This window comes from Yamadazyma tenuis, chromosome 1 (genome assembly GCF_029203305.1).
Source record: "Yamadazyma tenuis chromosome 1, complete sequence".
NCBI lineage: Eukaryota > Fungi > Ascomycota > Pichiomycetes > Serinales > Debaryomycetaceae > Yamadazyma > Yamadazyma tenuis.
This window is the reverse complement of record NC_089461.1, coordinates 2,402,564-2,425,378: the sequence shown is the minus strand read 5'-3', so window position 1 is coordinate 2,425,378 and position 22,815 is coordinate 2,402,564. Positions and strand designations below refer to the sequence as shown.

The 22,815-nt window shown below is 41.2% G+C and overlaps 11 protein-coding genes across 11 annotated transcripts; 4 read left to right on the top strand and 7 right to left on the bottom strand. All coding sequences in view use genetic code 12, as the record gives it.

Moving 5' to 3' along the window:
• Positions 1–710: 710 nt before the first annotated feature.
• Positions 711–1,610, top strand: PET9 (ADP/ATP carrier protein; the record flags this gene model as incomplete). The annotated part of the gene is made up of 1 exon (XM_006688539.1): positions 711–1,610. The coding sequence occupies one exon, from the start codon at positions 711–713 to the stop codon at positions 1,608–1,610; it is 900 nt and encodes a 299-aa protein (XP_006688602.1).
• A 904-nt stretch (positions 1,611–2,514) lies between these two features.
• SPE2 (spermidine resistance protein) lies at positions 2,515–3,801 on the bottom strand (the record flags this gene model as incomplete). Its single annotated transcript, XM_006689030.2, has 1 exon — positions 2,515–3,801. One exon carries the CDS (start codon positions 3,799–3,801, stop codon positions 2,515–2,517), a length of 1,287 nt encoding a protein of 428 aa, XP_006689093.1.
• Positions 3,802–5,280: 1,479 nt separating this feature from the next.
• Positions 5,281–5,661, bottom strand: PSN45_001186 (uncharacterized protein; the record flags this gene model as incomplete). Its single annotated transcript, XM_006688538.2, has 1 exon — positions 5,281–5,661. The coding sequence occupies one exon, from the start codon at positions 5,659–5,661 to the stop codon at positions 5,281–5,283; it is 381 nt and encodes a 126-aa protein (XP_006688601.1).
• Positions 5,662–7,384: 1,723 nt separating this feature from the next.
• On the bottom strand, positions 7,385–7,906 carry PSN45_001185 (uncharacterized protein; the record flags this gene model as incomplete). The annotated part of the gene is made up of 1 exon (XM_006688537.1): positions 7,385–7,906. The coding sequence occupies one exon, from the start codon at positions 7,904–7,906 to the stop codon at positions 7,385–7,387; it is 522 nt and encodes a 173-aa protein (XP_006688600.1).
• An 846-nt stretch (positions 7,907–8,752) lies between these two features.
• On the bottom strand, positions 8,753–10,825 carry VPS1 (vacuolar protein sorting-associated protein 1; the record flags this gene model as incomplete). Its single annotated transcript, XM_006688536.1, has 1 exon — positions 8,753–10,825. One exon carries the CDS (start codon positions 10,823–10,825, stop codon positions 8,753–8,755), a length of 2,073 nt encoding a protein of 690 aa, XP_006688599.1.
• Positions 10,826–11,024: 199 nt separating this feature from the next.
• On the bottom strand, positions 11,025–14,128 carry PSN45_001183 (serine/threonine protein kinase/MFS permease; the record flags this gene model as incomplete). Its single annotated transcript, XM_066157599.1, has 2 exons — positions 11,025–12,425; positions 12,635–14,128. 2 exons carry the CDS (start codon positions 14,126–14,128, stop codon positions 11,025–11,027), a joined length of 2,895 nt encoding a protein of 964 aa, XP_066013696.1.
• A 457-nt stretch (positions 14,129–14,585) lies between these two features.
• On the bottom strand, positions 14,586–16,103 carry PSN45_001182 (uncharacterized protein; the record flags this gene model as incomplete). Its single annotated transcript, XM_066157598.1, has 2 exons — positions 14,586–15,667; positions 15,749–16,103. 2 exons carry the CDS (start codon positions 16,101–16,103, stop codon positions 14,586–14,588), a joined length of 1,437 nt encoding a protein of 478 aa, XP_066013695.1.
• Positions 16,104–16,428: 325 nt separating this feature from the next.
• On the top strand, positions 16,429–17,499 carry RPS0 (40S ribosomal protein uS2; the record flags this gene model as incomplete). The annotated part of the gene is made up of 2 exons (XM_006689029.1): positions 16,429–16,518; positions 16,804–17,499. The coding sequence occupies 2 exons, from the start codon at positions 16,429–16,431 to the stop codon at positions 17,497–17,499; spliced, it is 786 nt and encodes a 261-aa protein (XP_006689092.1).
• A 943-nt stretch (positions 17,500–18,442) lies between these two features.
• On the top strand, positions 18,443–19,903 carry SMI1_1 (Cell wall assembly regulator; the record flags this gene model as incomplete). Its single annotated transcript, XM_006688532.1, has 1 exon — positions 18,443–19,903. The coding sequence occupies one exon, from the start codon at positions 18,443–18,445 to the stop codon at positions 19,901–19,903; it is 1,461 nt and encodes a 486-aa protein (XP_006688595.1).
• A 9-nt stretch (positions 19,904–19,912) lies between these two features.
• On the bottom strand, positions 19,913–21,274 carry ALG10 (glucosyltransferase; the record flags this gene model as incomplete). Its single annotated transcript, XM_006688533.2, has 1 exon — positions 19,913–21,274. One exon carries the CDS (start codon positions 21,272–21,274, stop codon positions 19,913–19,915), a length of 1,362 nt encoding a protein of 453 aa, XP_006688596.2.
• Positions 21,275–21,599: 325 nt separating this feature from the next.
• On the top strand, positions 21,600–22,522 carry PSN45_001178 (uncharacterized protein; the record flags this gene model as incomplete). Its single annotated transcript, XM_066157597.1, has 2 exons — positions 21,600–22,460; positions 22,517–22,522. The coding sequence occupies 2 exons, from the start codon at positions 21,600–21,602 to the stop codon at positions 22,520–22,522; spliced, it is 867 nt and encodes a 288-aa protein (XP_066013694.1).
• Positions 22,523–22,815: the final 293 nt, after the last annotated feature.

The window sequence follows — 22,815 nt, the reverse complement described above, 5'->3', positions numbered from 1 at the left end:
TTAGGATATTCTCGGGTGGTAGTATTTTTCTAGATCTCATCATCGAGGCTGCAATGGACGGAAAGTCTCGGACTAATGACAATCCCGGACTTTCAACACGAAATTTGATTTCAGCGTTAGTTAGCCAACGATTCAAGAATACCTGTTTATATAGGAAGGCCCCTACTCCTACTTTGTACAAACACATATATATATGTAGAGGACTACCCTTGAGTGTGTGGTAAAAAAACCAATCGGAAAATAGCCCAGCCGTGTTTGTGTAAGGTTTCGCTTTTCTTTTGTACTCCAGATCAAAATAGAAATCCGAATTTTGCTGCTAAGGCACAAGACTGCCTGAAAGACTAATTCGACACAGACCTGCCCAATGGGTGGCTGCAATTAACAGCTTTTTACAGTAGAAGAGGAGTTGGTTCTCCAATTAATTTGAAATCCAAATTCCCCAGTAACAACTACCAAATCTAGTTAATGTGATCCACTGGTAACTTAGAGCCGTGTCAGTACCATTGAATTTTTTTTCTTTTTCTTTGGCGAGCGTATCCCAAATTCACGGAAATTTGAACGCTCATTGGTGGATACGTCTGTCCAATAGAAATCCCTTAGAGGAAAATTTAATATAAATACAAAGTGTATCCCGTTGGAAAATTTTTCTTGCTTCTTTTTTTTTTTGACCTCGTCAACGTTTTCTTTTACAGAACTACTACATATTCAAAATGGATAATCACTTTTTAATTGATTTTATGATGGGTGGTGTTTCCGCCGCCGTCTCTAAGACCGCCGCCGCTCCAATTGAAAGAGTTAAGCTTTTGATCCAAAATCAAGATGAAATGATCAAGCAAGGTAGATTAGCTAAGAAATACGACGGTATCGCCGAATGTTTCAGAAGAACTGCTGCCGAAGAAGGTTTCACTTCTTTCTGGAGAGGTAACACTGCTAACGTTATCAGATACTTCCCAACCCAAGCTTTGAACTTCGCTTTCAAGGACAAGTTTAAGAAGATGTTCGGTTTCAAGAAGGAAGAATCTTACTGGAAATGGTTCTCCGGTAACTTGGCTTCTGGTGGTTTGGCTGGTGCCACTTCTTTGGCTTTTGTCTACTCTTTGGATTACGCTAGAACTAGATTGGCTAACGACGCCAAGTCTTCTAAGGGTGACGGTCAAAGAGAATTCAACGGTTTGTTCGATGTCTACAAGAAGACCTTAGCTTCCGATGGTATTGCTGGTTTGTACAGAGGTTTCGGTCCATCTGTTATCGGTATTGTTGTCTACAGAGGTTTGTACTTCGGTTTGTACGATTCCTTGAAACCAGTTGTTTTGGTTGGACCATTGGAAGGTTCTTTCTTAGCTTCTTTCTTGTTGGGTTGGACTGTCACTACTGGTGCTTCTACTGCTTCTTACCCATTGGACACTGTCAGAAGAAGAATGATGATGACCTCTGGTCAAGCCGTTAAGTACAAGGGTGCCTTTGACTGTGCTAAACAAGTTATTGCTGCTGAAGGTGTTGCTTCCTTGTTCAAGGGTTGCGGTGCTAACATCTTGAGAGGTGTTGCCGGTGCTGGTGTTATCTCCATGTATGATCAATTGCAAGTTATCATTTTCGGTAAGAAGTTTTAAGTTGATTAATTAATATAATAATTAAATTAATTAACCTCAATCTTCTTATTGTATATATTCAATCTTTTATTTATTCAATTGTTTATACAATAATAGAATAATTATCCTCAATATGTCAGATAGTCTGTTACTTGATTTTAAACCTTTTTCATGGGCGTTTTGATTTGTCGTGAAATTCGCTGTCCACATCAAAACGAGATTTCGGAGAATTTCGGACTGCGATAAGGCGATTTTGCCCGTCCACGAAATTGTTGCAAACTGAAAACACCGTAAGGATGACTTTGAAATTAGCAAGTTTTGAGACAGATGATTTACTGAGCACAATCGAGGAATATGAGGCATGATTTTATATCGGTTGTAGTTTACGATAGTGATTTAATTCCAGCTTTCGATTCGGCTATCTCTTCTTGAGTGAATTTCACATTTTTCATTCTAATTTAACAAAGGAAACCTCCATTTAATGCTTATTAATGCTTACTTTACGCAAGCCCTAGATCTATCTTAACCTAATTCAATACCTTTTATGAGTACAAGAGTTTCTCCTCCAAAAGCACGAAATTTTGGCTTGTTCGTTGTCTTTGACCAATTGCAACATTCTGTGCGCTCAAAACTTCATTCCTTAAACTCGCATACGAGTCTCACATCGCGCACCACAGAAACTTTCATTACTGAAACTAGCCTCAACTTTGTGGCTAGAGTCAAGCAATTGCTGCAAAAATGCTCGCATAAAAAGCCTACCTAGAATGAACTAGTCAAGAAAACATATATTTACTCTGAATAATTGTATTAGCAAGCCATAGAATATTAAGACCACCTCTAGCATAATATTATGAGCATGAGTTACTAACATCCCCCAATTATCCAAAAATTAACAAAATAGCAAAATCAAACAACAAACTAAATTTTAGAACTTTTCAAAGTTCAAGTACAACAATTTATAATTGGATTCTAAATCGTACAATACTCTTTCATTCTTCTTGTAATTGAGATCACATAATCTCCTATCACAATTGAATAATTCACTAAGTTCAGTTTCGTCCCCTTTGGTGTCAATTTCATTGATCAAAGTAACTGAGAATCTACCAGGTCTAAAGACCTTCAAAATCTTGATGAGAACATCAACGATGTTGATTGAAGAATTTGAAATGGAACTAAATGGGAAATTGGTTTCGAATGATGCATATGACCAACCTGATTCAGGTGTGATATGTAAAGTATAATAGTAGCTTCCATTATTGCTGCTTATGGAATTGGATGAGAATCCACATGGAGTGAATGAAAACGCATCATGAACAAAGTTGAAAGGTAAGAATTGACCGGCAGATTCAAATCCACCATCTTCTTTTGGAGAAGGTAAATGTTGAGCTGACCCACCACCAACCTGTTTATTCAATTGATCATAGTCATTAAAAATTGAGTTTAATTTGGTTGACTTGATTGTTTTGAAACCAAATTCATGACCCAAGTCATCTTCTTCAAATCCGTTCTTGACGAAGGATTCAAAACCGGGCTTTCTGGATGTGACAAACTGCTCTGCTTTACCCGGGTCCAAATCCGTCATCAAAACTTCAAAGGTTTGGTCTCTGATGGAGCCTGGAGCTTTACATTCATCATCTTTTTGACCACCAGTATATAGATACCAGTGATCATCACTGGCAAAGTCACCAACCACGTACGATTTGCCATTGATGAAGTACTCGTTCAATAATTTGACTTCCTTTTTCCAATCCTTATGCACACTTTGTTGTCTTTCTGGAAACATAAAGGATCTTCTGGAATAAAACACCTTGAAGATTTCCTTAGTGTTAACTTTCTTGGCGACGTAGTGACGGATATCTTCAAATAACTTTTCGATACAAAACAAAGTGGTGGTAGTACCACAAGTCTTCAAAATAATTTTATGACTGAACACAAACAACGAAGACTCAGACAACAAGTAAGCATCCATGTACTTGGAAGATTTCATAGACAAGATTTTACAGTTAACCAAGTCTAAGATATCAACCCAGTTCTTCAAAGGGATGCTTCTCAAGCCATCTTCACAATTGCTGTGAGATTTGACTTCAGCTTCATTGGGCCATACCCAAACTTCTAAAAGCTTTTCTGGGCCCTCGAAGGCGGAAGTAGAATCCAAGTTGGCACTAAGTTCATGGTCGACATAGGAGTCATCGGTGTAAGCAGGTGCAACCATAATAATAATAATTTTTCTTCTTTTTCAGTTCTTTAAGGTGGATTGGAACTTGCTCTTATTAAATCAGTAAAAACTGGAAGAGGTATAACAAATGACAGTTGAAACGAAGAGAGAAGTAGCAAGAAACGTTTCAACAAGTTAAATGTTAGTTTTTTTTAACCAAAAATTATAATTCACTAGTGGATGGGGAGGATCAACAACCTAGTGAAGAATATAAAAACGTCAAAATCGGGGGATATTTGATAAATGTGGAGATAGACTGAACTTTTTCAAGTGAGTTACTTAACGATTCGTTCGAAGTAGGATTTAAAGGGTGTTATCCAGGTTCAATTAATTTATTCAATTCAAAGGTCAACTTTCGTAGGGGCTTCTTAGGCATAAATTAATTTGCTGAAGAGTCTCTTGGAGAAAAAATCTGGTACTATCCTCCAACTAACAAACACTAGAAGTCTTGGAGATGGAAAGAAGTTAACAACACAACTGGTGTTTATAATATAAAAGTTTGCTACTACAAAAAAATTTTCAAGTCCCGCACACGCGAGATCATTCCAAGAAATCAAATCGTAGCAGTAGTCAATTTGAAACAGTCACACTATGAATTTGTACTGAACTCTTTTAGGGACTTTTGGATAACATTCTTGGAACAAATTTGTAGTCTAAACCTAATAGAACTGCCTATTTTAACTCAATGGTTCTGGCGAATTCGTTTTAGAAGGTGAGACATTTATGTATATCATTTGGCAAAAGGTCCACCCGCATTTTGTTCGCAACCATGTGTCTACTAACTAAAACTAGCAAAGATAGGAGTACACAATCAAAAGTTTTTTGAGATTTATGACTTTGTGACCTTGTGACCTTGTGACCTTGTGACTCCTGTGTGAGAGGCACGATACTAGTGCTCCTTGTTGAACTTTATAATTGTGTTTGTCTTTTGTGCTCATCTTTATACGGTTTCAACCTCCCTCCAACACCAAAGGTTCAATTTAGGAGCTTTGCAAAATTTTTTTCTAACCCACCAAGAAGACACTGCCGTTGAAGGTACTGAGGAGTAAAGCTCATAGTTTTGTGATCCCATCCCCTTTTGCAGCATAAATAATGAATATATTTTAATCCTATTGTTTGATACTGCGATGGCTGGTTAATGAGCTTATGATTTTTAATAAGGCTGATGTTTGTATTGTAACGAATGCCTATTATAATTGGACCCATTGTTATCAGGAGTCATATTATTATAGCGGATAATTGCCACTGTTCATATATTTCTTCGATTAAACTTATCAAGCCTCCACGAGAAAGTGCTGTAGATTCCTTCTCCTGTCTTACTAACGATCTCAAATGTGAGATAGAGGGCACCTGATCAGGTTTAGCTAGTACTCCACATACTGATCTGTTGAATGGAAGTCAATCTAAATTTATGGCTGCAAAATGAGACAAAGAATATATTAATACAAAACATAAAACCGAACCAAAATGAAACGTTTACAAGGCAACTGGCAAACTAGTAGCAACAGAAGTCAATCCAGTAGCAACAGGCAAACCACTTGGGAGAGAAAGACTAGATGACAAAGATGAAAGAGCATCCAACAAGTCACTTACAATAGGTAAGTCGCTGATAATAGGCAACAGCGACAAAAGACTAAGAATAGGAGCCAAGGCTTCCAACAAAGTACTTAAACCAGGAATACTATCCAAGCTAATAGAAGTTGGGATGGCAGTCAAGATATCAGTGGGAATAGCAGTCAAGATATCTGTTGGAAGAACAGTTGGAACATCACTCAAGACATCAGCCCTCTTTTCTGCTGGGGCAGCATGAGCAATGGCAGATAAAGCAGCAATAAAAGCAACGGTAGAGAATCTCATTTTTAGGGTAGTGAGATGTTGAGGATATTAAATGGTTGATGATAAAACCAATAGGGGGACCGGACGAGTATTTGTACAGTTTCTTTAACTGTATACCCCAGTATCTTCCAGTGAACGAATCCATTGTCTACATGGTATTTTCAGGGTTCATCCAACGAATGATCATGGTGGTTTGAAAAAGCCATCTCTCGCGCAGAGAACAATGGCTGCAAAGAAAAATCAACATTGTGTCTTTATTCACCCACAGTAATAATTGTGTTAGCAAAGGGTGGCTGGCAGTCTAAGCCAGAAGTGCGAAAATGACTGATCTGTTGTACTGTGCTGAAAGGGTTTGCATCTTCTTGATTATTGTCTCGTTACGCATTCAAAGAGATATTGTTCCTCGAAGGTCTTCTGATTATCCCCATCCCAGTTGTTAATCCTTAATATTGAAACACAAGGGATACTTATTGCAACCATAACCAAATTGAGCAGTACAGCCAGGTCTTCGATAGCCAAACAAACAACAGCAATGGTAAGTCATTGACAACTCCTAGTTCATTGGCTGCCTGTCAGGCATGCCATTGATGTCCGCCAGGTGATCGAAATCCCAATACTTCTAGCAGGTCATTTCCTATTAACCGCATCAAAAGCAATACTGTTTTCATATGGCACAGAATAATGTTTTACTAAGGTTTGAACCAGACGTAGGTCTGTTGTAGCGCGCAGGCGTTCAAGTGATGAGGAATTGTTCTGTACTTAGCTGCAATCAAGGTCGTGGAAGTATACAATTTCTTATAGCTTAATCCCATAAAAGGTGTTGTCCGACCGCTCTCATTTGTTTAGGAAGCCTCCTGTGTGTCCGTTGAGCCAGAGCGCATAATGTTACCTAAATTTCAACATCTCGAACCATGCAGGTTATGGCTCAAACGATATCAGCACTTGCAGCTTGAAGTGAATGTTCCGTACACAGGAAAGGGGACACACATTGCCCCTTTAATGGGGTCCAGCTTAAAGTTCCCATCTTCCACCGCAACTGGCATTATAGAAACGTATAGCAAACACTCACAGTATAAGTGGTTTATTCATACGCTACAAATCTGGGCGATCCCTTGTCACACCCTTTTTTGTTCCAGGTCGTCTATGGTTGATACGACTCCCTATTTTGCAGCTTGCGCTCACAGACGATTGTAAGGGGCAATACCCGCGCGGTGACAGTTGAAATTGGGATGGCTGATTAATTGATAACAAAGAGCCTAAGGAACAGAGCACTGGGAGGCGCAATGCTTCAAACGCAGATCTGGTGATCTGCTTGCTGTGGGTGTGGTGTCGGGGGCTTTGTGTCGGGGGCTTTGTATTGAGGCTTTGTGGTTCATCTAAATAGAAAAGAAATATCGGCTAGAGTTTCACACCCAAGTGAAGGGCCCTCGGGGCCACCAGTGGCACCGGTTTTTCCGCATCATTATTAACGCCTAATTTCTAACCACACGTAGTGCCAACCTCCTAGAATCGCAAAGATATTTACATCACCACGGGACCATTCTATAACAATTTACCGTTACAAGAGTACAATCAGAGACACAACACAGTACTAGAAAACATTTATAGATCTATAATCAATATAAAACCAGAAACCTAGGGTATCAAGTTACCATTACCACCAATACAGTTTGGCTGCGAAATGATAAGCAGACCAGAGCACAAAGGTTTATAACCTAAGGCCAAAGAACTAAACCTTCACCAACTAGATACCAGTTGGAGTAGGAAATCCACTTGGAACGTTGACGCCACTTGGTAATGACTCAATTGCCTTCAACAATTGCTCAAGCGCAGCTTTTTCAGAATCGGACAATTCAGTTAAGATACTGATAATTGGTTCCAAGGCTTCCAACAAGTGTTCCAAGCCAACAACTGCAGAAGACGAAGGAATAGATGTTGGAATCGCAAGCGAGGTGGTGTGGTATGGCCAGCCCGACAACGATGCGGTAGGAAAGGTAGCAGAAGGTCCCCAAGCTGAGTAGGTGATAGAAAGGTTACCAGGAACCGTGTAAGAGGCACTAGGCTTAGGGTGGGAGCCTTCACCCCAGCTTGGGTGACCAGGGCCCCAGTTTTGCTGACCAGAGCTCCCGTGAGGGTTGCCAGAATTCTTTGACGATTTACCATCAGAGCCCTTGTTGCCATTGCCCTTGTGGCCTTCATGCTCAGCTGGAGCAGCTTGGGCAATGGCACATAAAGTGGCGATAGTCGTAAGAATAGAAAATTTCATAGTGTTAGGTAAGATGAGTTCAAAAGTAGGGATCGAACCACACAAGTCGAGATTTTAAGCCATATTTATATTGTGACGCCCATGGGATTTAAAAGTGCCGAGACATAAATCTGTACCTTGATTTATTGCAGCTATCGGACATGCAGCAAAAAAATGCCAATTGTGGCTTTGCATTCCGGCTTCAAGCAAGGATAATCAAACAATTGGCGGTAAGAATTGGAATATTTAGATCGTAACAATAAACGTACTTTAATCAACGGCAAATAATCCGAACTGATTAAACAAATAAAGGTCTAGAAACCTGACATTTAGACGGACCGCGTTTGATGCATTGTCCTCTTAAGGGGCAATAATAACCTCATATTGAGGTGATGCATTTGACGGCATACAATACTGCATATCCATACATTGTTGCTCAAAATTGTTATTGTTGACAACCCAATTTGGCTTTTCATCGCGGCTATATATCTAATCGTCACAATGGAACAGCTAAGTACATATAAACAGAAATTTTCATGAAGCGCATATGACGTGCCAGATACAGATTTAAAGTCGAAGGGCGTTTGAAGTTGTGGCTATTGATGACCATCCGCCGTGCAAAGGTTTTCGTCCTGATCCAATCGAATCTGCAGCGACAAAAAAGTGACAAATGTCATTCTCTTTGTAAACATTTTTAGTGTATAGGATGAAAATCTAGTGGAATTTCAGGGGCTTTCTTTGATGAGATGAATGCGCTACATACGCCGATCTTCTGAAGCCACCAGGGGGAGGAAAATCTACACTGGAATCTCATAACATGAGGTTTTATATTTTAAAATTGAACAAATTCTTATTACTATAAATTATTTAAACACTGCTCACAATTTCACTGGCGTTCTTCAACACTTCCACCATCTTCAAGCATTCCTTTCTCTTTTGAATGGTCATTTCGTTTTCTTTCACCAACTCGCCCAAGTCCTTCGAGTTGTATAATCTTTCTATCAACACCTTTTGAATATCGTCTTTTGAAAACACAATCAATTTGAACATAATTGCCTTAGGAACCAAGTCAGTGACGGTTCTCTTGACGATGTTGTAGTAGGAGGAGATTAACAACTTGATCACTTCGGTTTCCATGGTCTCTCTTTCGGTCATGGCACCAGTGGCTCTCAATGTGGGAGGAGGGGCTTCCATGCTTTGTAATCTCTTTTTGTTTTTGGAGCTAAAAAATCCACCAAAGAACCCATTGGCGTTTTCATCTTCTTTGGGTGTTGCTGACTGTTGTGGCTGCTGAGATGGTGGCAATGGCTTACCGGTCTTCGGGTCAACCGCAACTTGGGGCTTGGGGTGGAACTTGTCTTCAACAATGGCCATGGCTTGAGACCCCTTTAACAAGTCAGGGTGAGCCGTGTTGACATAAGTTTCTTCCGACTTAATGATATCGGTGACGAACTTGTTGGTGGGAACCAAAGCATCTCTTAAGAATTGTATGAAATGTTGAGACAACTGTTCCTTTAAGGCTGGATAACGAGAGTATTGAGGCAGGCTGAGAATTTGATTCAAGATTCTCGTCAATTCATCAAAGATCAAGTTAATACATCTTATGGATGGATCCTCCATTCTACGAATCTGTTGTTTAACCAATACTTCAAAGGCCTGGGTTCCAACAAATAAAGATGGAGCACTACCAGAAGTGTTATGCATGATAGTTCTGATATCGGTATCTTTGATTTGATCGAATGGGTCTAATGAAGTGATACCGTTTTTGAAGATCTCATGGAAAACAAACGAGATTCTGGCACCACCACTCAATTCGTGGGAGCTCAATTCCTTAGCTTCACCATCCAAAATACCATTGTAGTCTTTGGTGAAGTTTGTGATCATACTAAGGGCAATGGAAGTTGGACTTTCGGACATTTCAGGTCCTAATAAGCTTAACTCGTTCTCATACTTTTTCAATGAGTTTTCAATTCTCATCTTGATATCAGGCAAAGTTCCCTTGATATGGTGCAACAAAATACCATTCAATTTCTTGGCCAAGTATGGAGTACCACAGTAATGGGCCTTGGCTTTATAGCTTGGGTGATTTTCAAAGAAGCTACTTTCATCCTTCAAAGCTTCTCTGATGGTCTTCTTGCTCTCTATATCCTTCTGACCTCGATTTATGACGGGAACATAACCAAACCTTAATGGGATCACTCTACCCGCCAAGATATCGATAACATCAGTACCTTCGTCCATCAAATCAACCTTGGTTAAGACCCCAATAGTTCTAGCACCTTCAGGGTCAACTTCTCTAGCCAACTTCAACCCATCAGAGTTGGCCAAATCAGTGTTTGCAGCATTAACCGACAAAACAATTGCATTAGGTTTAGAAATAAATTTCATAATCATTTCCCTAATTTGCCTTTCAATATCCTTGGGCTGATCACCAACAGGGACTTTGGTCAAACCTGGTAAATCAACCAAAGTCAAAGTCAAGACATGAGGGGAATAGATTCTTAAGTTGATAGGAATTGGCGAAATTCCCAAATTCTTACCAGTCTTAGCATCAGTTTCTCTAACAATTTCGTTTCTGATTTCTTCAAAGTTGAAAAACTTCTTGCCAGGCAAATGCAAAAACTCACCCCATTCATCGGCATTGTTTTCTGATTGACCACCGGATTCAGTAGTTTTGTTGATGGAGATCAAATCTTCCTGAGCTGGCTTGTTTGCCCTTCTATTAATCAACTGTAAAACCAATGGTCTTCTGGTAACAATACCAGTACCTCTTGGCAAGAAGTCTCTACCGACAATATTCTCCAAAACCGAGGATTTACCACTTGATTGAGAACCAACAACCGTAATTTGTGGCAAGTCAACTGGTGAGCTAGACCCGCCTCCTAATGGGGACAATGCATCTTGCAATTTGTTGATGGTAGCGATTAAAGTTTCATCCATTGCTATATCGAGTCGAAGTTAAACCAGGGGAACACGTTCAAAGATCTATTGACTAGTCTATGGTCTATTTTAGAAGTCTGTCAAAGTGCTTCTTCACAGATAAGTGTTTAGGAGGTTGAGTTTTCGGTAAGCGCGAGATTTGTGTGATAGATCCACAAAAGGCGCACGCGGCCAGGACACGACGCGGTTTTCTTCATTCTCAGCTATACTTGTCTATAAAGCTATTAGGAGCAGTATAACTAAACCCTTCGAAAAAATCGTAGGGAGACGCCAGGCGGTCGACGGGAATGTTTAATGCTTGGTCAGTATTGTAGTCACTGACCTTTTGGTTGGTGAATTCAGGAGAAAAGTTCTCTGCTAATATCGGGTCTGTTATGACAGGAATAATTGGTGGAACTACTGAATCATCTTGGAGTTCTAAACTGTTCCAGTTTAGCTTTCTAAAAAACCGGTGCTGGGTGAACTTTGGCCACTGATCATCGACCTTGAATCTTTTTTCGGGGCTTTTATTCAAGAGTTTGTTTAAAAGGTCTTTCGCATCCAAGGAGAAATAGAACGGTAAGATCAACTTCTTGGTCAAGATTTTATCTTGGATGATCTTATGGGAGTTTCCTGTGAACGGTGCCTTACCACTCATCATGTCGTAGATTACACACCCAAGAGACCACCAATCGACACTATAAGCGTATTCTTCACCTTTTAAGACCTCTGGTGCCATGTACTCGGGAGTACCTATAACAGACTTACAATTCTCATCCCCGTCCCCAATATCTTTTGACAATCCAAAGTCGGTTAATACTAAGTTCCCCCTGCTGTCCAATAAACAGTTCTCAGGCTTTAAGTCTCTGTAGACTATTCCCAACTTGTGCAAGTGTCTCAACGCCAATGCCATTTGTGCGCTGTAGAAAGCAACATGGTCCTCTTTGAATGCACTGCCCAACGAGTTGTTGCTGGTCAAATGGTGGAATAGCTCTCCTCCAGGAATGTACTCTAAGATGAGATAAAACTTATCTTTATCTTGCAATGCATGAAACAATTTGACGATATTTGGGTGGTGGTTGATGTTGCTGAGGATCTGTCTTTCGTAGATTGTCCGTTTCACGTGGTTGGAATGGATACCATTGAACTCCTCTACAATAGGAATGACAGGCTTCCTTAATTGTTTCTGAGCATATAACTTTTTCGTCAGCTTATCTTGAACCAAGTGAACCTTGCCGTAAGCACCTTGGCCAAGAACTCTTATGGGCACAAAGTCCTGAAGTGCTTTTTTGTAAGAAGCTTTACCCGATTCTTCTTCACGTACATCGCTGAAGTTCGAGGGAATCACCAATTCCAGGTTATGTGATGCCACGGAAGAAGGCCGTATAGAAATACGTCTGTACACAGATGAGCGTCTTCTGGTCCTTATTGGAACTCCATTTTCCGGTATTTTAAGCAAGGGATCAGCTTTTAAGGGTGTAACCTCAAAATCTGCCAGCAGACCAGGGTGTTCCCACGAGTCTCTGATATTGAGATCAGATGCCTGTTTGGCGAACGACTCATCATCAAAAGTAAATATGTCTCCCATAGCGTATAATAGCAAATATTTATTTACATGGGACTTCAAGCAGCAAGTTTAAGTATTCATGCACACTGTGGGCATATCAGTTATGGGAAGAGATGCACTTAATTACTTGGGAGTGCGCGCGTGATTGCAAAACCAAAATCAAAACCGTAGATTGAACCCATTAACATATATATGAACTAAGTGCGAATTAGTTTAGAACTAATGAGGAGACCAAAAGGTATTACACAAGTAACACCAAGTACAAAGAATGGCAACCCAATTATGGAATGGAGCAATCCAAACTTATATATCTGCATGAAAACTGATGGAGCAACCGTGTTGAACAACGCAGACACAATGTGCATTGTCAGGAGCACCTGGTTTGTCTTATTTGGAGGGAAAAACTTGGTGATCGTCGAAAACACAGTAGGAACCAATGCAGACGTATAACAACAAATGGCGTAAGATGCAATCAACTCAGTTGTATTTGTTGACAATCCTGACAACGTACACACGGCAAACTCAGAAAAGAGGCCTAGATAAATGTTGAACTTATCAATGGAATCAAGCTGGCCATCTTTAAATGAAAGACGAAGACCTCTCTTAAGGACATACTCATTGACAAACGGAATTATCACCCCCAAAACTGAAAGACCTATGAATGCCAGTGTCATCATAAAAAATGAGATCGTTTGCGAGTCCCAGCCATACCGATAAATTCCATATTGGAAGAGCAAACTGGCTAAGGAATTTTTTAACATGAACAAGCAGTTTATCAAAACCAACACACATACCTGTAACCTAAGTTCCTTGGATCTGTGTTTCAAGGTCACGGGAATCAAGTCGCTTGGCAACCTCAACAACTTCACCTGTTCAACAACCTCATAGGTATGGCCAGTGATATCTCTCCAACCAAACCGGTAGTTGTATGTAGACCTATCTTCGGTTTTATGTAGGGATTCAGGGAGAAATGCCCCGTACAACACCATCAATATCATGGAGAAAATTTCAAAGTACATAGCATTATAGTTGTTTTGAGTTGGACTCAACCCAATCGACTTGCCGTACCCTAAAAGCGCGGTTCCACAGAACTGGCCGATCAACATTGAGGCCGATAAGGTTGCCAACAGAAAAGATACTTTCAGCAGTCGGGTTGCAGGAGATGTGATATCAGCAATATAGGCACTACAAGTCCCAAGCATCGTCCCTTCACTAAAAAATCCCAAAATTACCTGCAACATCACCAACGTCTTAAATTTGAATCCCTCCACATATCTTATGAGGGCAAGGAAAAGCAACAGATTGAAAAGAAAATTGATACACGTCAAGAAAAGTACAGGTTTTCTTCCAAACCGATCACTGACAACGCCGGTCACCGATAAGCCAATAATCAGGGACGTTTGTTTCAAAATAGATCCCACCAGCTGGTAATCGGCTATAAGAAGCTGATTAGCAACATTGGAGCAAACTCCATCCTTCATGTTTTGCTCACAGGCCTTATCGAACAACAACAATTCTCTGGCAGAGACTGACATTCCACCGAGACCCATGAATATATACACCACAGAAATCCCCAACACGGTGGGTTTCTTGGTCCATAATAACCAGGTTGGAACCTTATCATATTGGTTTTCCAGCACGGTTGCGGAATTCGCATCCTCTTCTATTGATTCATATTGGCCACTAGTTTCATGTACTTCGACACGGTAGCCAGGGACAAATTTCTTGACAAGTGAGGTGGTTTCCTCGCTAGACATGGTCTGTGGACGGGATAGAAGCAAGAATGGTTTATGTTTGATAAATTAGAGATCTCCTTGAGTTTAAATATATGTGGTGAAGATTTGTACGGCTCTGAAGTATGGAGATAAACGATTTTATCCTATTTCCGCACCGGTTATTTCCGCCCTGGGGTCCTCAATAAATATAACAAATTCAAGAAGGGAAGTTGTTGGGGGGAAACGACTATGCACTGATGGTGCTGATACTTATGTAGTTGAGTATTGAACAGGGGCGACCCGGGATGTCTGCATGGTCAGTAACCGGAACTGTTTAGTGGAGGCGGAGTTATCTCCGCTTCGCGGTCGCCCACCTTTAATAGCCGACAGAACAACAGCAATGGAGGATATGGCTGTTTGTGGCTGTTTGTGGCTACGTATACTTGTTGTAGATAACGTTCCAAATGGCCGTGCGGAAGACTGGCCAAAACCGACCCATTCAACGTGCATAGTTTTCTGCATCATATTGGCTGCGAAACGACCGCACCACCACAAACACCACTGCAACCACCACATCAATAGACCCACTAACCAAGTACACCAATGCCGGAGCCCTATGAATGAGGCCAAGTTTGTAGATGTTGACAAAGAAGAGTGGTGCCATTATGTTGCAAACACCGTTAACTAGGGAAAGAGCCATGATCACGTCTGATGTCTGTGATTTGGTAAAGTATTTGAGTATAATTGACTGGATTGTGGGCCCGACAATCGAGCTCACACTTCCAACAACAATACTTGCCAAATATTCACCCGAAGTCCTAGAGGAACCAAGGCCTCCGTGTAACAATACATTGAATACCAACCCCGTAAGCACCAATATAAAGTCTCTTCTATCAAAGTGGCGTTCAGAGCCTTTGTTGAGTAGCCTCGAAAGAAATGGGTATATGATGTATAACACCACCACTCGGGTGAACCCAAACACCATCAATAACACCCCCACCATCTTTGCGTCCCATCCGAACATATAAACTGCATAATCAATAGATACCACTCCAATACCCACTTCATACATGAGCATCAAACTGTGCACACAGATTAACGACACCAAGAGAACCCTGATCTGGTAACCGGTGTTTCCCGAAAATATGGGCCGTAAAAGCGTCTTCACTGGACTGATTAAATCGAGTCCAGGCTCTTCCAGTTCTTCGTTGTGCTCGAGGCGAGACTCAGGTACTATGACAGCTACAAAAACCACAATCACCAGAAAAAGCCCAATCTCGACCATCTGTATATATACTTCTCGTTGAGACAAATGTTGGAACGTATTGGGAGTATGAGATATGGGGTCCGGGGCTAACCACATTGAAAGTAAGTTGGATAACATTGGCCCCAAAGTGCCTCCCGCGTAAAGTGCTCCGTTGATGAAGGCTAAAGAGTTAGACCTTTGCGACGGGTGAACAATATCAGTCACATATGACTTTGCGATACCAAGCATGCCCAACTGTGATCCACAAATGCTGGCTATCACGTCACACACCAAAAATGTTGACATTTCAAACGTCTCGTTGTTGACTATGGAGACTAGCAATAGACATCGTGAAACAAATATGGATGCCGGGATCAAGCATAGAAACGGCTTTCTACCATACCTATTCGATAAACTTCCCAAAGTTGCGAGGGCAAGAACCAGTGAAAACTGTGATACTACTAAGCTGTATTGGTCAAAATTAGATACCAAGAGCTGGACTTTGGTTCGGTCACATTGACCATTGTCCTCAATCAACGAGTTACATGCTAACTTGAACCGGATCGTCTTGCGAGTCGGTTCTCCAATTGATGTGAGGGTGTACAAAAACACCACGATATTTATAAAGACCCAATTAGGTCGTTTGTACCATTGTAAATGCTGAAGATACAAGTGGATCTTGTACCATTCTAAATGGGTGTCGTCATCGCAAGACTGCCGCTCTGATAGAGATCCGCCTAATAAAGGAGTGTACTCCTCATTGCTTGACATAGGAAACCTGACCACGACTGTAGTTGAGTGTAATTTGGAGCATTTCCGAGTAGGCAATGGTTGCAATCTTAAATTTGAAACCCGGGTTGGGCCAGGGTTGCGCGACGAGGGCGCCAGACCTGAAAACACGGGGTCCTCCAGCTCGTGACTGCGGATCAAACGGTACGCGCACGCCCCACCCTCAAACTCGAATATCGCTGCTAGTCGCCCCCCTCTGTGCAGGCCCATAGTCAATGTACCAAAAATTTTCTTCTCATTAAAAATTTTCAACTACAAATAAATTGTTCAAAAGAAGTTTTACTAACAGTTGAAATATCAAAACAATATGTCTTTGCCAGCTTCATTTGACTTAACTGCTGAGGATGCTAAATTATTATTAGCTGCCAACGTCCACTTGGGTTCCAAGAACGTTCAAGTATGTAATCCATCATCCATGATTTAATGATTTAAATGAGAGAATGATAGTACCAGATGTTTGTGAAAAGTCTCAGAAAATTTGTACCGTATCCCTGATTTCGTCCCAAGTGATGTCTCCAAACGTCCCCCAAATACCGCTCATCACTTATACCATCTTCATGCTTAAACTTTTCAAACCACCCATCCACAAAACTGCCAATGAAAAAAAAAAGATCTTTGGACATTGCCTACTTCACTATCATCTCTCCAATCGATCCTTCAACCCGTATACTAACATTTCTAGGTCCACAACAAACCATACGTCTACAAGACTAGACCAGATGGTGTTAACGTTATCAACATTGGTAAGACTTGGGAAAAGATTGTTTTGGCTGCCAGAGTCATTGCTGCTGTTCCAAACGCTTCTGACGTTGCTGTCTGTTCCACCAGAACCTTCGGTCAAAGAGCTGTGTTGAAGTTTGCCGCCCACACCGGTGCCACCCCAATTGCTGGTAGATTCACCCCCGGTAACTTCACTAACTATATCACCCGTTCTTTCAAGGAACCAAGATTAGTTATTGTCACCGACCCAAGAACTGATTCTCAAGCCATCAAAGAATCTTCTTACGTTAACATTCCAGTTATTGCTTTGACCGACATGGACTCTCCATCTGAATACGTTGACGTTGCCATTCCATGTAATAACAAAGGTAAGCACTCCATTGGTTTGATCTGGTGGTTGATTGCCAGAGAAGTCTTGAGATTAAGAGGTGTTATCCCAGACAGACAAACCGAATGGTCTGTTATGCCCGATTTATATTTCTACAGAGACCCAGAAGAGATTGAACAAACTACTGCCGAAGAAGCCAAGACTGAAGAATCTGAAGAACCTGCTACCGCTGAAGGTGAAACCGAGTGGACTGGTGAAACTGAAGAAGTCGACTGGGCTGAATCCGGTGCCAACCAGGCTGCCGAAGAAGCTGCCGCTCAAAACTGGTAATTTAATTAAGTACCTATTATTATAGCTGAAAATAATTAATTCATTTTGCAAAATTACTCCGGTTAAAGGATTTTTGGAAAAGAAAAATCCCGAGGCAACCTTGAATATGCTTGAATAGAGCTTCTGTTTTTGTATATTTGTATCTTATATACTCAATGACATAAATATAAATTATTGTTTGTACAAGTAGATAACGGGTGGACACGACTTCTCGATGCATTATTTCTCAGTGAAAAGTTTTTTGATTGAATTCTCCAGTTTGATTACCACAGGAATCCCGCCAAAACCAAAAAATTAACTCCAGTGTCACTTCTCGTAACGCTCTGGGCGTTGTGCTGGGTATGAGATACTCGTTCTGAGTATTTCAACTGTCTGGCATAGAGATTTGCCATGCTTCTTATTACTAGAAATACATTCTGTTACTATTTGTAATGGCCTGTAGTGTATTTTGCAGTGCTAGTTTTTGTTTTTATGGTCTAAGAGTTGCCGTTTTTTGTTTCCGTATGTTCGAGTCCGCTGCTTGTTTTAAGCGATGGAATTGGATCCGGGGTTCCCAGAATAAATATCACCTCCGGTTTTTCGTATTGTTACTTTGTGATAGAAATGATACTTCATGCCCGGCGGATAGCTGTAGAAGAGTGAGTGAGACGATGGACTATACATCTCGAAACTTGGTGTATTTAGTTGAGTATTGGCTCTTCATTAACGCGTTGGATGATCTAACGTGTTGGATGATCATTGTAATCGGCTATGTGGCCACGACATTAGCAACATGTAGCCACCACATTAAAGGCATGTAGCTACAAGTGCCAGTATCTAACTCTTTGTGCTAGTCGTCTTTGCCCGGCTTTAGTAATAGTGCATCGGTTGTCCATTTCGGATCAGCGCCATTGTTCCAAAGCAAATAAAACCGCGTATCGTATCCACCATTTCAAAACTCAACATGAAGTTCGGTAAGAAGTTCCAGGAGTTTGTCTACTCATTGAGTACAAACGACAAATACTCGGAGTACGACTCGACCAAATCTTTCAACAGAATCAACAAACCCAGAACTGAGACCGAAACAAATCTCTTATCCCACAACAACGGGTCTACCACATTTGGTACCGACCATGAAGAAGATTCCAATTTTGAAAAATACAAGGTGGACGGAGTTCACGAAGTTAGACTTGCTTGGAGGCACATCAAAAATTGGGTCTCCAAATACTCACCGGATTTGAACAGCTCGTTGCAAAAAGCTTGTACTGATGACGATTTAAGTGATTTCCAAAAAGACTTGAACATCAAATTACCCAACTGTGTATTGGAGTTCTACAAGCTTACAGATGGCCAATACTCAGACGACTATGACAAGGTTGGAGGGTTATTTTTTGGATTGAAATTGATGCCTTTAGACGATATAATGGTGATGACTGAACATTGGAGGAAAGTCGCTAAGAAAGTTACCTCAGAAATGTCCCAGTTGGACACCTCTGGTACTCTCAAACAGCTTCCAAAATTGGGTAATTACAGGTTTTCCAACTCGTCAATTGACTTGATCAACGTGAATGACAATCCAGATGCTAGTAGGATATCTTTACAGTCGGTAGAACTGGATCACAAACATAAACAAACGGTGTCAAAGTACCCTTCACAGAAAGCCATACCCCCAGGATGTATCCATCCGATATTTGCCCACCCAATGTGGATTCCCATGATTACAGATGATGTGGGCAATTGTATAGGATTGGATTTAGCACCACCAGCGACAGGAAACGGTAAATGGGGACAGATTATTCTTTTCGGAAGAGAGTTTGATACCAAGTTTCTAGTTGCTGACAATTGGGGAGATTTCCTCTTGCTCTTTGCTAACGATTTGGAAATGGGAAATTGGGATATCAGTGCACCCGAGAAGAACAATTATGGGGATCTTATGATTGGGAATGAGGGTGACTTGATTTATGTCGACAAGGAAACAAAGAAAGAGATGAGTTACCTTACGGTGTTGAAAAAAAGATGTATTGCTAAGTGGGTTGAATCTTTAGATAAAGATGAAATGGATTCGGGTGTGAAGAAATTGGTTCAAGACTTGAAGCTGAATCCCGACTCGATTTTGAATATCAAGAACTTGAACGATAACTCTATTGATGAGTTCATTAACAACAACTTGAACTTGGTTGGTGGAGTGATTGAACCTGAGATGGGGGAAGAGCCAACGGAGCCAAAAGAGCCAAAAGCACTTCCTGAGCAGCCAAAAACACTTCCTGAAGAGCCAAAAGCACTTCCTGAGATCATACAGAAGCTTCCCAAGAACCTCCCCGCTGTGCCCAAAGCTTCAAAGCTGGACAACAGACAACCATCGTACTCCAACTCAGATGTCTTTGCTTACTCAGAAGGCAAGACTTTAGAGGACGTTGAACTTTAGAGTATAGTTCTACCAAATGATGCGTTGGATTTCTCCTGGTTCACTCGCCCAAGTGAACTCGTACCCAAAGAACACATAGAAGAACAATGAATTCACGGCACTCACGTACACAAACTCGACGGCATTTCTTAGCTGGTGATGACGCTCTGGTCCCGTGAACAACCTGAATACTACCAACGGAGTGATATAGTATCTTGGCTCAAATAATGGTGATGGGACAATGGTAAGAACAGTTGCTACCAAAAATGTCACAATGGTGATGGGACTCATTGATAAGCCTTTTGTGTTCTGTACCAAGCTGTTTACTATGTTCCAGGTGGCAAAGTGGTAGATGGGAACCGCTAATAGATCTGTATACTGTTTGCTCAAGATCTTTTTCCAAATATAGAAGGTGTAATGTCTGTTATCAGCCAAAAGGAACGGATGGACCACTGTAAAGTTAGCAATTATGTACTTTATTATGATACAACACACGATCGACACCGGAATATGAATCATACACCTCTTCAAGTTTCTGCCCAACACGAAGTTGACATATCTTTTGAGATTCTCTACTGAGAGCCACAGCGGCCAGGTGAAAATGCTGATGAATACAAAACAGTAGAACACCTGAACCAAGTGAAGTTGGATTTGATGATTCTCTTTATCTCCAAATGTAATGCCGCCGTTTACTTTCAAAAATATCCCAAAGAGCACAAAGTTGAGTACAAACGGAGCCAACAGACCCACATGTTGGAAACACGCAAGGACGTAATCTTTGGCGTATATCAATACATTCTTGTTGGGATTGACCTTTTTGTCGATGTATACCGATGCAACAAACGCAATCCAGATGATGTTGGTCTGTCTGAACCATAAACTAGCAAACCCCAAGAGTCCTCCGACGATAGTACTAGACCTCAAAGAAGCTGAAAGGCACGCAATGGTCAATACCAAGGACCATGGATCCGTATAGAACAAGAAATAATATGGGAAGAGCAAAGGCATGGAGATTAAGCTTGTAACCCAAAATTGACCTTTGTAGCTGGGTAATGATAAAAGAACAATAGGCAACACCAATTCACCTCCGATCAAATTAACAAGTCTTAAGATATTATGGTTCTCACAGACCGTTTCAATGGGGTCTGAAAACACCAGTAGGAGCTTTGCAAACCCGAACCCTAGTAAATATAGCCCCGGAGGTGTAGTGATCTTACTATCCCATACACCGAATTCATATCGACAGTATGTTTCACATTGTCTCAAGTGGAATATTTCGTCGATAAAAGGGCCTTTGACATGTGTAGCAACCTTCTCGAGGATAACTGACGATATTAGGTTGACCACAATATACGACACTGGCTGGATAATAGATTCAATCGGTCCCCACATCGTCATTATAGAACTGAAAAAACACCGCGTTGATTTGAACAGTGTGGGCTGGTAGTGCCCCGGTTGGCTGCAAATTGTAAATGGCAATATTGATTGGTGACGAGCCAGTATCCGAAGATAGACAAAACTGGTATGTAGATATGATGATGGAATGGGAGTGAAACACAGTGAGTTGTAGAATTTGTGTTTTGAACTTTCGACTTGTACATCTATTTTTGTGGTCTTGCGGCCGTTCACAATCGTGAAATCTACTACACCACTTCTTTAGCTATCTTTTTCCATACCAGTTTACTCTGGCATCTTTGCTGGTTTAGCTTACTCAAAGATGTTGCAAAGCACTCGCTCACATATACGTGGAAATGACCGGCTTTTACCATCATTAGAAAGCTGGTCTTATGGTATTCGAAGTCCTACTTCGTCTTGTGCAACACCAGAAGGATCTGAGATCAGGTCTTTAACCAGTGGATTTATGGCCATGAGATTATCACTGAGCCCCCGTATTCAGTCCCAACTCAGCATGGGCATGGTTCCTTCCAAATTACCTTCCAGAGAACAGGGAATAATTTCACAGGCCCTAGGACTCCATTTGACCAAAAAGATACTTTTCTTTCACAGGCCAACCAAAAAAGGTCACTTTCCTAAGAAGATAAATCCCACACCCCGTGACCTTGTTGAGGCTATATCCGGTCCTGAAAATGACACGAAGCCTATGTCACACTCACCACCGCAAAATTGTTCGAGAATTTTATACACTGTGGAAGTTGCTCAGGCCAGTGGGGTCACAAATGACTTCTACCTGAATATAGTCAGCTGGTCCAAAACTGCCAAACAAGTGGCTGTTGGTGTTAACAAAACTTGTTCTATTTGGAAGTTGAACAAGAACTGTAAAACCCCTATTAGTTTTGAGTGTCCCGATGTCATCACCTGTGTTTCTTGCTCCTACGAAGACCTTGTGGTAATAGGAACAGAGGCAGGTAAAATATATGTGATTTCCCAGCTGGATGGCCGACTTCGTGCTACTTATATATTGGATAATATTCCGATTCACACTTGCACCTGGTTCAAAAACAACAAACGGTTTCTCGTGGGTGATCTGTCAGGAAATGTGTATATGATAAAGACCATCCACAAACAGGGCATCTTAATCTTGAAGAAAGATTTTACCTTCAAGTTCCATCAGCAGCTCGTTTGCGGTAAGTATACCGTACCACAATTTATTATGTTAGTACTAACTATCTAAAGGAATAGTACTCAACTCCGACGAGACACAAGTGGCATTTGGGTGTGGTGACTGCACCGTGACAGTGTGGAAACTCGAAAAGTACCGGTTTCCAGTGATAAAGTTCATTCTTCCACACACATCTGCTGTGAAAGCAATGGGATTTTGTCCTTGGGCCCCTTCGTTACTAGCTACAGGTGGAGGCTACTCAGACAGAACTATTCGTTTCTGGCACACCAATACGGGGACGTTGCTAAACTCATATTTCACCAATTCTCAGATCACCTCCCTCAATTGGTGTCACTCGCGCAGAGAGCTAGTG